This window comes from Centroberyx affinis, unplaced genomic scaffold, assembly GCF_046629955.1.
Source record: "Centroberyx affinis isolate AG114_WGS23_722 - 3 ecotype Tasmania unplaced genomic scaffold, CSIRO-AGI_Caff_v1 ptg006720l_1, whole genome shotgun sequence".
Taxonomy (NCBI): Eukaryota; Metazoa; Chordata; class Actinopteri; order Beryciformes; family Berycidae; genus Centroberyx; species Centroberyx affinis.
The window spans coordinates 1-13,899 of record NW_027283412.1 but is presented as its reverse complement, the minus strand read 5'-3'; the positions used below and the strand labels follow the sequence as shown (position 1 = coordinate 13,899).

At 42.4% G+C, this 13,899-nt stretch overlaps 1 protein-coding gene across 2 annotated transcripts; it reads right to left on the bottom strand.

The window, feature by feature from the left end:
• Nucleotides 1-475: 475 nt before the first annotated feature.
• Nucleotides 476-12,542, bottom strand: sgcg (sarcoglycan, gamma). Of its 2 annotated transcripts, none has more exons than XM_071513041.1 (8): nucleotides 12,463-12,542; nucleotides 8,292-8,493; nucleotides 7,352-7,456; nucleotides 6,196-6,283; nucleotides 5,071-5,190; nucleotides 4,105-4,177; nucleotides 3,551-3,674; nucleotides 476-2,083 (listed from the first exon to the last, which is right to left on the bottom strand). In XM_071513041.1, exons 2-8 carry the CDS (start codon nucleotides 8,484-8,486, stop codon nucleotides 1,916-1,918), a joined length of 873 nt encoding a protein of 290 aa, XP_071369142.1. In that variant the 5' UTR covers nucleotides 8,487-8,493; nucleotides 12,463-12,542; the 3' UTR covers nucleotides 476-1,915. The 2 variants fall into 2 exon arrangements, with proteins under 2 accessions (XP_071369142.1, XP_071369143.1); XM_071513042.1 differs by lacking the exon at nucleotides 12,463-12,542 and adding an exon at nucleotides 12,137-12,180.
• Between the last annotated feature and the right edge of the window lie 1,357 nt (nucleotides 12,543-13,899).

Below are 13,899 nucleotides of genomic sequence, written 5' to 3'. Positions count from 1 at the left end.
GTGCCCAATTGTGCAGTTTCATCATGCGTCTGTTTGGATGTGGACATACAAATCTTGCTTTGCAACATGTAGAACTATGTGTGAACTATTGGATATGGTCAGAAAATCAGTTTGCTCCCTTGGCCTGCTGGTGGAAATCTATCCTAGGTCTGTGCCAATGGTCAGAGAATCTGCTGTATGTATCCTGCTGAAATTGCAGAACTTTTCCACTAGAGTGCATTAGAGAGCCAAAAAAAATGGAGAGGAAACAGATAGCATTGTACAGTACATAGTACAGTATCTGTCTCCACTGTATAGTCTTGCTGCATAGAGGAAAACAAGAAATAATGGAACTAATAAAATGAAGAGATTGCCATTCCTTTGATGCCTTTGTGTTCATAACACTTGATTACAAAACACGAGATCAGTCTTAAAGATCTGAAAAAAATCAAAAAGGATGCAGCATTGACAGACACATAATAGAAGAATAGCACAAAGTTTATTCAACATACAAAATGAATAAATACACAAACATTTTATCAAAATATGCCAGAACAGAGATGAGAACTGCAAATAAGGAACTTTTCAACCCTAACAACAATAACCCACCACACAAGACCATGAGAAGTTTACTATGCATAAAGCATCACATAAATCTCACGGAAATCTAGCATGAATTGATAGAAGCTAGAAAAACTCAGTGTGACAACAATTATAAATTGAAGTAGCTAATAAGATACATTTAACCTTACAATAAAGGCAAATGTTATTTAGTACCTGTCATGAATATTGTGTACAAAATGTTTCAAGGCAAATTTGACACAAAAGACAAAATGCAAATCTAGAAAAAGAAAAAGAAAACACACTAACAAAACAAAAAGCAAAGTGATAAAAAATAATCCAATCATTTTCTCACTCTAAATCAGAAATCTAAACACAAATAGTTAGACCTTTGGTTGTAAATGAGATTACTGAGAAAAAAAATAGACCAGCTTCCTTTTTTCACATGGCTGTCATGTAGCTAACACATGATTGCTTGCTTATGCTGGGATAAAAGATAAAGTATGGGCAAACATACATAAACTCAAAAACAGAAAAACACACATAAGTAACATATGATGTTATACCACTGACATTAGAATAGCAGTGGTATCTTAAAAAGAAGGTATTTTAACCATTGTCATCATAACACTGTCTCTATAAAGCAGGTGAAACAAGATGCAAAGTCTCCTGTTGCTCTGTGCCGTATGTGAATTTCAGCAAAACATTAAAAAAAACAATCTCGAATGTGTTTCTGGATTGGGCATGACTTTGACAAAATATATACCAACATTTCTCATGCTTTTTTCCCCAACATAGGCAAAACATACTATACACCTACAATACAAACACTACATACCAAGGGCTTGGAGCCAGAAAGGCACAAGTAGACTTTGACTGATAACCAAAATAAATCTTCTTATCATCATCCTCTTGCTATTTTGGACATTTACTTGTTGATTAATCCAAGCCCCTGATATGTGTTGACTTTATTTATTGCACCACAAGATAATATTGCATAGGATGTAAGCTGTTAACCAGCTCCTCATTGCCCAGCCATGATACTGTGTGTATAAAAACAAATTCTGCAAACAGCTCCAACGCAGGAGTAAGCTACTTCAATCTGGTACAAACTGCCAATTTGTTTCCCTCGAATAGTGAGATACTGAAATGTATGCCAACTGGCAGCTTTTTTTACAGGCCTTGGTGTGCCGGTGGGATCTTAGCACTGAGATCACTTTATATCCGCTGTGGTATAAAGGAAAATGATCTAAGCTCTAAGACACTTTCAAGAAACTCAGGCCGGATAGAAAGAGTTGTGCTTTTTTTGCCTCCCAGAAGACGCGTGTCGGGGTGTTTCGCGGCAGTGCAGATCGATTACCTTGTCAGAGTCTATCTAGCACTCCTGATTCTCGCTGCAAGTGGAGGTGACCCCGGCCTTGGACAGGAAGAGCTTGCCGCTGGGACAGACACACACCTCGTAGAGACCCTGAGCGTTTCCAGAAACCCCTCCTCCGCTCTGGGGCAGGCTCGGCAGGCGCACCGTCTCCGCATCCAGCACCAGCTGCACAACACACAGCATGGAGAGCAAGGACAGTTGAAGGGGAATACCTGAATCACGTTAAATCACCAAGTAAAATAAATACCCTGGAGTTTGTCTTGGTAACATTGGTGTAGAGACATATTGACAGCAGAGCAAAGGGGCAGACATGGAAAGTAAACTTAATATATACTGTATATCACTCTTCATACATTCCACTTAGTAAGCCATGTGCGTACAAGCACTGTGGCATAGAGTATGGTTGTAGCTATAGAGGGAAGTGTAGTGAGAGCGTAACCAGCGCAGTGGCCCATAAGGAAGTTATACTGAATAGAATGAGATACATGATGTAAATTATGAGCATTGGAGCGCTTACATTCCTGTGGCTGAAATACCACTGAGTACCAGTGAATTTGAGCATTCAAATGGGTTTTCGCTATGCCCCATGACAAGTTCAGTATGAATTAACATTCACATTGTTCCCTATAGCAAGAGAAGAGAGATAAGAGTCTTTCCTGCCCTGAAACTATGTTGTCACATGAAAGTGCTGCTTCAGTGAGAATTAATTAAAAAAAAAAGGTCAAAAAAGTGACTGGGATACAAATGCATTCTGTAGTTCAGGCCTGTTAGCTGCACCATGAAAATAAGATTAATCTGGGTGAAAGGTAAGTGAGTAAGCCTTGTTCAGGTCAAGGTGACCCATAGGCCCTGAACCCCAACCTCTATAAGAGAAGAGAAATACCTGGTCCCAATTTGTAAGTGTGTGGTACGACTCAGCCAGGAATCGAACCCGAAACCTCAGCCTCATAAAAAGTAACAGGGAAGACACAAACCACTAGGCCACGACTGACAATAAAGCCCAAACAAATGTTTTGTAACTCCAAAGGGTAATTAACTCATTGCAGCTCACAAATTAGCATCTTAGTATAGCTTTAGGAAAGAGCTCTTCATGTGCACAACTTTGATTGATAATGTCTGACGTAAATGTATAAATTGTGTTACTCCTTTTTGAATAATTCTGCTGAAACTCCAAAGAAAGTACAACTATTGGATGAATATCACTTATCGTCGCCATAGCTTCACAACCACAAGGAATTGATACACATTATGTCTTTGTCCACAACAGATAGTGGAACTGTGTAGCCTAGCGGGCGATCTGAGGTCTCAATTTTGGATAAAAATGCCCACTAAATGATGCATGATGTTATTTTATTACATCATCTGTCAGAAACACCAAACTACTTTCAAACTTCCCTTGAGCAAGGTACTTAACCCCCAGCTGCACCCGTGGAGCAGCTCAGTGGCCAACAGTGGAAGACTGTGGCTGCACTGGGAAGCTCCCAGGTGTGAATGTGTGAGACTGTAAAGAGTGAATGAGTGAGTGTGAAGCATGTAAAGCATATATTCCCTGGGTAAATGTTAAAAAGGTTTGAAAACAGACCGAAAGAAGGAGTGTAGAACATTTCAGGCAGCGGGCAGCGTTTGTCTTACCAGTCCCACACTAGACTGCAGAATAACATCCATGTTGGAAGCAGCTTCAATGTTCCCAGCCAGGGCTTTGATATGAACTCCTTTTGGAGCGTCCATACTGAGAGAGCGGGTGGGAGACTCCAACCTTAAACAAAACATCACAGCGTTATGAACAAGAACACACTCTATCTATGTCTTGCTCTTTCGTTTCTATTAATACATTGAGTGTACAAAACACAAGGAGCGCCTGCTCTTTCCAAGAAATAGACCTGAATCCAAGTGAAATCAGATCCGATTCAATGTGATCCCTTATTGATTTCACATCGTAAAATCCACTTCAGTCATGAAGCGGTAATGTGGAGGAAAGTGAGGTGACAGGCTGCATTGGGTCAAATGCACTGCAATGCAGTATTAAGAATATCATATGCTCCTAATATTTTGTATTTTGCACTCAGTGTATATTCTGTCCAATAAACACAATGTTACTAATATCTTCCATATACTATTATATGATTTGCAGGACTCAATCTTTTTGTATTTTGCAATAATATGATGAAGCTGGTTTAAATGCTCACCTCAAGTCTTTGAGAGGTTCGGACTTCAGCAGCGGCACCTCGACTGAATGCTGGAACAGCGCTCCTTCAGGACCTGACGGAAGAAGAGACACACACACATTCACAGAGTTAAAATAAGGCGTTAGAGAGAAGTCTGCATCTGCCAAATATAGTCCCCTCCAGTCAGAGGACCTGAAGGACAGAGGCTGGGACTTTCCAAACTGCAAACTGAGCTGTGCTGATCTGTTCATCACAGGAATAAAGGGTTCCTTAGTGTCAACATACTGCTTCTATGTGTGTGAAGCTTTTGTTCTTCAAAGAGAAGAGTGGGCAGCCCTCTCACTTTTAGTACTGTATTTCACAAAGTTCTAAAGTAGAGCAGGGGAAAGATTAGGGAGAGAAAACTCTGACAGGATTCGATCCAAGGGCCGCACATGTTTTAAAGGCTTTCAGGAAAGTGACTGTCACTGTCTGCTGGTCACTGCAGCTCAAAATGACCTAGACATAACGAAGCCATCAGCTGACTCTCCCTTCAACACTAATTAGCCATCACAGAGTGTGGCCAGCGACCGACCATCAATACACACACTGGACACTGAAAGACACTGAAGGGAAAGAGGACAGGAGAGGTTGACTCTGTTATAGGTATGGTCCCATATGTCAGATTTTAATACTTGATTAGATTTAGCTATCCATGCGATGAATCTATATTAGATTAATTAAATTCATATCTACGTATCCTTTGAGATATCCATGGACAACTTGTTTCCAACCATATAACATGAATGATTATGAAATATTTTAAGGGATAAACTACTATTTTTCTTGGTCCTTGGCTGTTGGGTTTTTGCACAAATATCTGCCATCACACCTGATTCCTCCTGTTCTGTTCACATCTGTTAATCTTTCTGTTTCAAATTCTAAAAAATATTTTTTCCAAGGGATGTGTGGTATTTCCAGGACAGCAGGTGGCAGCCATTGGTATACCTGTGACGCGCAGTTTGTCTGGTCCAATCACAGCCTTTTTGCCATCTGCAGTGAACAGCATGTTTTCATTGTGGGACTTAATGAGCAGATTCTGAGCGTGTCCCTGTGCCTCCCTTGGACCTACAACAACAACAATCGTATTAGTCACTAGAGAACCAAGACAACTGAGACATCAAAGAAACTTCACAACACACAAGCCAAAAGAAAATATTCCATTCTTCTAAATCTAATCTCTCCACCTGTTATCCCTTTCAAAGCTGCTATGCCATGATGAGACACTTTCACGCATTATATTATGTGTGAAAATCTCAAAAGGGTGAGTAAACTCAGTCAGTGAAAGGCTCTACCATAACGTATACAAAGAATTTACATCTTACAGACTTAAATAGGTGAGTAAACTCTATTTCCCAAATTGAAACATTGTTGACTGAGTTTATCTGTGTTTACCCTTCACTACATCAATGCTCACAGCCCTGTAAGAGGCAAAGAAAGGCAGGTAGATTGGTCACATACCAAGACAAACCAGTGAAATATTTTACCGTCTTCAATACCGACTACAGAGAACCAGCATGCAATCTTCTTTTAGAATGACCTGTGCCTCAAGCAGAGACCAGGCCAACTAACTGCTCTTTAAAAGGTTTTCAATTTTACTCATAGAGGGCCACATGGATGCAGGCTATGCTTTTTATGGCTTAATGATCAAGGACACGTAACGGCACTGTGAAACACTGTAATTAGTCAGGTCATTTGTTGGCCTTTTAATTATGACAAACACCTCAATGCGCCCCTTGGAGAGCCATAAAAGATGCACAAATATGAGCGTCCAGGGGCCTCGGGCCCTCTGTGTAATACAGGACGTTCCAGAAGTGATCGCAGAAAGAGGAATGTTGGATCTAATGGATTTTAAATGGAAATCCAAGAGATTATAAATGGGAGATGACTTCTTGTCACTGTTAATGTTGGATGAGAAATCGCCGGCGGAAAAGTGCATGAATGACTATTGCCCTCATATATCAGTTGAATACTGTACTATGGACATGTGCTCTCTCTGTGTGTGTGTGTGTGTGTGTGTGTGTGTAGGTGTGTGTGTGTGTGTGTGTGTATGTCTTCTTTTTAGCCTCTTACCCACGGATACGCTTCCTGTGACATCACCGTTTTCGTTGCGGGCGTTAAGAGAGACATTTTCAGATGAGTGCACAAGGAGTGAGGAGTCCTGAAAAACAAAACATGATTACCATGAACATCCTGCACAAACCACAAAGAAATACTGACTGCAACAGAGAAATGAGAAGAAATGGAAACTATTTTCAATATGTCATAAAAAGCACTATTTTGCTAATTTATTCAACACAATAACAAACACATAAACAGCGATATTATTTAGACAGACGAACATCAGTGCAAGATATAAGACGCAAGGTAATTGAGAGGCTATCATAGTAGACATGGCATCAGCATGCAGAAGAAGGAATTCATAAAATGCTTAAGTGAGGCAATAAATCACCAGTGTAGCAGAAAATCATACCTTCCCAGTTAGCTGTGAGGAACCCCTGTTTATAAAAGATGACCCAAGAAACTAGCTTTAATCTATAAAAAGAGATGGCGACTCAATAAAGCCTGAATCTCATTAGAAACCCATAGAATACATTAGTGAAAGTGTCAGTCCATAAATGGGGAATACATTGCCTTTTTAATGAGGCCCATAAAGAAAGAAATAAGGCTAAAAAAAAATTGCTGCTATGAGCAAGAAAACCCATAACATGTAAACAACTGCAGCAAAGTGTTCCCATCTGCTGCTAGCAGGCCTGCCATAAACTACTTTCCACCACAAATATCCAAGAGGTTAATAGGGAGCTTGCTGCACCGCCACATGCACTGGGAGGGACTGCCAGATCCAGTCCGTTCTGACACATTTCTCACTCTCGGAGTCAAAAATATTCTATTCACCGACTACAGCTGGGCCAAACTGCTTCAGCGCCTGCAATCGATTAGATTTAGATTATAACAGGAAGTGCTGTCTACACAGATTCAACAAACAAACGACTGTAACGTTGGTAGACAGCGAGTTGAAATAATGGTCAGACTACTTAATTCAGCGTGAACCAGTTTAAGTGCTAGACTGGAAGAGGAGAGAGGGGAGAGGGAAAGCAGGAGGTAGAGGGAGAAGAACGGAGGAAGAGAGGGAGGAATGGTAGTATGAGGAAGAATGTGGGAAGAGGGAAAAGAAAGAGTGTGTGTGTGTGTGTGTGTGTGTGTGTGTGTGTGTTACTGATTATCGTACTTGTCTGGAGTGGATCTCATGAGCGTAGAGAGGAAAAAGGAACTCAGACTCGCCCTCCTCCAGCTTCACCCCATCCGAGTTTACTTGCAGGAGCCCCATCCCTTCCTGCAGTGGCAGCCACAGTAAAGAGAGACAGAGTTACGCATTCAGACAAAGATACAACACATAACAAGGAAATTGTGCTGATCTGCAAACAAAGCTGAATCTATTTAACTCCAAATCAACTGAACAGCATTTTCTCCGAGGCTGCAATCCAAAGTATGGCAAGTTAGGTGCTGAAGAAGTTTGATTTCATCATCCTATGACCCCGTAACAGAGTTCACACATTTCCAAGTGTGTGAGATACAGTATATAGCAATATACAGTAAATTACAGTAAACCAGTCGGGGTTTATGTGCTGTTTTCCCAGTACAGGCACTTCACAGCATGGTGTGCATACATGTTTATATGTGCCTGTGTGTGTGTGTGTGTGTGTGTGTGTGTGTGTGTGTGTGTGTGTGTGTGTGTGTGTTTGTTGTGTCTCAATTTCTCCTGCATCTGCATAAATCCACAGTTGCCATCTGGACCTCAGACAAGGAGTTGACAATACTCCATGCAATAACAAACACATAAATTATGCTGTTTAGACACCCAAATATCAGTAGACGGTACAGCATGGAGCACCAGGTGACCTATAGTGTATATCAATGTGATTAACAGGGCATCAACAGGCAAAATAATAAGTCGAGGTTAATAAAATGCTTAGGTGAGGCGGCATTAGCATGAAATATTGTTTCAGTTTGCAACCAAAACCTCCAAACCCTGACAATAGTGGTCGGAAACCTGACACTGAAGATATGAAGGAAGAATTGAAGGAAGGACCGAAGGAAGCGCAGAAGGAAGGAAGGAAGGAAGGGAAAACCATCACAGCAGAAAAAGGAGCCGAGGTGATCAGGCGTACCGTGTTGAACCACATCACCCTGAGGATCCAGATGGTGAGGGCAAAGTTGACCACCAGGATGATGATGAGCAGCAAGACGAACAGGTAGAGGCAGCGCTTCCTCCAGCCGTAGATGCCGATCTTGTAGGCGTGGTCGGGCAGCGGCCGGGGGGCGCCGCTGCCCTGGGTGGTGGTGACATACTGCTCCCGCACCATCTGCTGGCTGGGGACGACACGGGCACACACACACACACACACACACACACACACACACACACGTCACAGATAATGGAAATAGATGTAAGAAAAAAAAGTGATATTCTCCCAGGCTGTTCAGTGTGATTGGACATGACATGCCACAGATTAGAGTGAGAACTGTACTTAAAGTCAGTAGTTTAATGCAAGTATGTCAAGGATTATAGAAAATATAGCAACATATCAAAGGTCATGGATGTACGTCTTGATTCATAGGGACAAGTAACAGCATAATGTAGCCTCTTGCTTGTTGGACTTTTGTTCCCTGCAGTTTGTAGAATCTGAGTTCATTATATTCAGTAATTTTTCCAAACCGGCCAGCTTAATTGTATGGGCATTGCCTTCTTGCACCGCTATACAATGCCTTCTTCACACAGTAAGTCATTCATGAGCTCACACACACTGATCCAGTGGATATCTGGCCCAAGCCCCAACGGAAAAGTTGACTGGTTTTCCAGCAGTTTTTCAAACACAGCTAAAGGCAAAGGAAAATACCACTTATTACAGAGCAGAGGCAGGACTTTCTGGCAACACAGCGGGCTATCAATGACAAAAAACAAGCGAGTGAATGTCAGCACATTTCAAACCACAGCGAATTATACAAGATATGACACCAAACATTCATTTTCTGTATTCAGTTCACATGAGGGCAAATTGAACTCCAACCGCCAGAATGCAGAACCGAGGAACCAGTCAGCAGATTTGGACTGACACAGGGACAACAGGGAACCTCGGGGACAGGTTTCACAACGACACGGGGAGCGTGTGTGGCTCAGTGGCGCATAACACTGCTCAGCTTCACAGGGTTGGAGAAAGGACCGGTGTCACTTTCTATTGATTAATCGGCATTAATAACCAGGCACAGGCTGCATTAAAGCTACTCTCACTAAAGGCAAGGCCTGAAGAAAATGCTGTCACTTGTAGATTATACGGCTCAATAAAATACCCGCCAACAGTGATAACGCTGAGAAAATCTTTACCTCAGTTTCTCGACTCGGAAGCCTAAAAATAACAACTTGTTGACAGAATGAAACAGATACAGTGATCAATATGCAGTCTTCAGAGAGGGGAACTGCATTCTGACAACACAAATATGGATGAAACACACAGCAACAGACAGACAGACAGACAGACAGCAGCCTCCTACAAACAAACAGACTGTTCCCAAACTTCGTCAGCTCCCCAAAGGCACCACTGTTCTCCTGCTTGCCGCCACATCTCAACTTGATGGCAAAAGTTATCCGAACAAACACGCACCTACATCATCTCAGCGGTGCGATTCATCCCTGACAGGGACTAGGCTCCAGTGGCCAGCCTGATTTACATACGGGACAGATGCTGTATCTTACTGCCACAATAAACATGGTTTCCATCATGTTAAAGGAGTCACTTTTCCTACCAAACAGTGATTCTTCCTTGACATTAAACAGATGTTCAGCCAGGCAAATTGTCCCTCTGTGACCGGGCTGACTGTCATCCAACAGTGATCATACTAGGCCTACCAGAAAAGGCTGACGGACTTTGCTTATCAATGACAGGATGGTTCAGTTGTAGATCCACAAACATTTGTATCAAACTCAAATAAGCTGTGGTTTTATGAATAATGAAGGTAAACACCCCCTCGCCTGTATATCTTTAGCCATCACAGCAAGGGGCACTGGATAAAGGTAAACATGCTCGCTGCTGGGGTCTGGGCTCTCTAGGGTCCAGGAGATGTTTCAGAGAGAGTATGATAAACGCCTAGTCACTGTGGCCACAAACAGCTCGTTTCCCACTGTTTGCAGTAAACAGAGGGAGGAGGCGTGTTGGCATAAAGGGCTAAGAGTATCTCTCTACGACAAAGCCCGCCTCACCACAGGACCTGTCACATGGCCTCCAAGCCCAGCTGTGATGAATAGCCCTTATTTCACAACCAAACAAATGAATGTTGCACCCCCCAACAAAACAAATATTCACCTTGCACTATTTCTAAAGGGGGTGGGGGGAGCGAGGGTGATAAGGGCCACGTTATATGGAATGCTTATTTATTTGTCCATATCTCGCCTCATTTGTATTCATTAATCAGACTTGTGAGAATGAGTCATAATGACAAATTGAATCTCAGCAACACAGCAGTGCAACAGCGACTTACCCAGAGTGCGAGCTACAGTGTGGCATAACTCTGCTCTTACTGATAGGGGGCTATGGATTCAAGCTGGCTTTAAAGAAGTTGGGATGTTTTTCCAAGAGAGTTGTCCATAGAGTAAAAAAAAAAAAGCACTAAGATTAATCAATGTGTGTGAAACTGACCCGTGCATCATCCCCATTTCCCCACTATACCCATTAACACTATGTGCAAACACAGTGATCAGCACACTCTGCAATTTGGCTAAATGAACAGTCAGTGTGCAAGAGCTCTGATTTTGTTCATTATGATGTTAATGAATTTGATCTAACCCACTCTAATTAATTTAAATGAGAGCATTAAGAGGCCTCCTACATCGACACTGAAGAGAGCGGGAAGCAGCTTGAGGCTGAATCTTTAAAGGCGTCTTCCAGCTCCAGTTTGAGAGCACCAGCCCAGCCACAGACTGATCCTTCCTTAGCAACCCAAATAAACACTCCTTGAACAACCTCACCGCTGCAGTACCAAGGCAGGAATGCTCAATTTATGGGACTCATGATCCAAAACACAGCCTGACCTTACCGCCTGAGAACACAATGTTTTTGAGGTTTTATCAGGTTCATGCCTTTATTCCTGAAGCTTCCCAGTATAGGAAAACTGATCTATGGTCACTGACAAAAGACAATATATCTCAATGATGTTATTCTCACTCTAAAAGACAACTTGAATCCTAAACCACTGCTCCTACTTTGAGAAGCTTTGCAAATATGGATCCTAACCACAAGAGTGATTGGTAAAAGCCTATTTCAAAGGCTTTGCAGCTCTCTAACATGTCCCCCCCCCCTCCCGAGATGAAGAGTATTGGGTTCAGCACTTAGACATTTTACCAGGGCTATTTATCTTAGGGCACCCTCTCAATTAACCTTAAACGAGTGATGCTCCCTGCCTGGCTCTGTCTCTCCGTCTGTGACCTCTAAATGAGAGCTTCTGGGTGCCGGGGAGAACAGGCTAACTGCTTGCCTAAAATCCACCAGGGTCCGGCAGTAATTGAGAATCCAGGCTTCTCTCCGAGCCGCAGCTTGACCTCACCAAATGCCAGAAGTTTTCAGAGAGCACCCCGCGCTCCAGTTAGAAAATGACTTGCTCAAATTGTTTAGCTGGAGGACACTCGCCTATAAAGACGGAGGGGAAAAAAAGAACAATACTCAAAGGAGCTCAGATGTTGAGCAGCCGGAGAAGGCAGCGATCGAAAGCCGAGCGCAGGGCTCCCAGCTGAAGTTCCTGCCTGTCTGTCTGGTAAGTTGCTGTCTTCATGTCTCCACTCTGCTGTAATGCCTCGCCTTCTAAAAATAGGACACAGCATTGTGAACTAAATTTAAAAAGAGCCACAGGACACACGCACACACACACACACATACTGCCTGGGTCTAACTAATGAACAATGATATGACACCGGGGTATGAGTATTACTCATAACATACATAAATCATCACTGAGCTACTCTTACGGAAAGTTATTTTTGTATCTCAGTGTTGCCGGCCATGTAAGGTAAAACAGTCCACAGCTTGCAGCCAAAAATCTTGTTTTTCCAAATCCAAAACTATCTCTGTAAGGACATGAAAGTAAACACAGCACAACACGAGACACACTTCAGTGAGAAAAACAGAAGAGCAACACAGACACACAAACAGATACAGTAGGTCAAAGTTTACACTGTAAAATATTTGAACTTTTATCTACAGAGGGAGGGAGACATGAGAGCAGAGCAAATGACATGGACTCACCCTGAGAAATCACAATGGAGATGTGGACAGAATGAGCAACACTGCTTACCTTTGTGTGCTGGGGCACAGCAGTCCTCTTTCCAGTGAGCAGAGCCTGAGCTTGTGCGAGCGGCTGAGAGGCAGCAGCGGTGGAGCTCCTCAGACGTCTGTCAGCCACTCAACAGCTGCGTGCCATAAATCCAGCTATGGAGGAGCCTCAGCTAATCGCCACGAGACGGCGCTCCCACTTCCCCGCGTGGCCACACTATCTTTCCCTCTGACTCGCTCTGCTTTGGGCTTACCCTTCCTACACATTTGATGATCCTCAGTGTGTGCGAGAGAGAGAGAGAGAGAGAGACAGAGAGAGAGAGAGAGAGAGAGAGAGAGAGACAGAGAGAGGGAGAGAATACAGCAGAATGAAGCATCTCTGGAGAGGTATTTCTCTGGAGCTCACTCTCAGAGAAACCACCCATATGAAAACAAAACAGCCAAAACACCAAAACAGAGTTCTAACACAATCTGGGCTCTGCCATTTATTGTCATGCATACCAGTGAGTTAGGGTTAGCCCAACCCCAGGCTCCAGTCCAGTCTAATTTGAGACTTCAGTCATGGCTCTCAACACAAAGTTAAGCTGGCCTTTCAGATAGCTCTGCTGTGTGACAGCCGGGGAGAACGGCTGGACCTTGAAGAGGGCAGTTAGTCAGTCAGTGTGGCAGAGGAGACAGGCAACAGGCAGAGGGTATTAATAGACAGAGGGGTGTAATTGTAGCAGTGGCTGAAATGGAAGTGGTTTGCTGAGCGGAATAGTGCTCTGTTCTGTCTATTTCATGGTTACCAAATATGGCTCATTTCCAAAACGTTTTATATCCGTTTTGGGGGGAAAAACCTTTCAATAATGCTAAAATATAATAGAGGATCCACTCTGTATTAGTATTTAAAATATTATCATTTTGACAACTACAGATTTAAGTTAACTCATTCAGTCTAATTTTGTGCCGTTTAACACTTTGTAAGAGTAGGAGTCACCCTTTTCAAATTGTGGATATCTCATTTTGGAATGAAATGCTTAATAAAAGTAATGAGTAAATGAGTAATGAAAACATTTTATTGATGGTGGAGATTTTAGCAGTACCTGAAATCTAAACCTAAAGGTCATAAATTAAAAAAAACAGTAATCAGGGTAGTAATCTGGGAGTAAAGGTAGCCTACTGTTTTGGGTTTTTTTTTTCAAATTAACCCTTCTGTTTAATAAAATTAAAAAAATATATACAAAGAGAAGATTGTTTGCACTCTATAAAATGTGGGTATAAATGCTTGAATGACCAGAATCCCACTCATTTTCAATGAAGCAGCTCTGGGAAAGTCTCCTAAAACATCTGATTAGTGTTTGCTCTTTGTATTTAGAAAAGTAGCCTATAGGCCTTGTTCACAAACATTGATTGTACTACCTGAAACCTGAGGAATAATGTGAATTCTTTCTAAAATGGATTTTCCATCCACATATAT

What these genes read in the sequence shown, in the direction of transcription:
- sgcg (XM_071513041.1), bottom strand. Translation starts at nt 8,486, where the DNA reads ATGGTGCGGGAGCAGTATGTCACCACCACCCAGGGCAGCGGCGCCCCC. An exon ending in CACAGGAAGCGTATCCGTGG is followed by an intron (nt 5,191 to 6,195) that starts GTAAGAGGCTAA and finishes TTGTTGTTGTAG; the next exon opens with GTCCAAGGGAGGCACAGGGA. An exon ending in GAACCTCTCAAAGACTTGAG is followed by an intron (nt 3,675 to 4,104) that starts GTGAGCATTTAA and finishes GTTTTGTTTAAG; the next exon opens with GTTGGAGTCTCCCACCCGCT.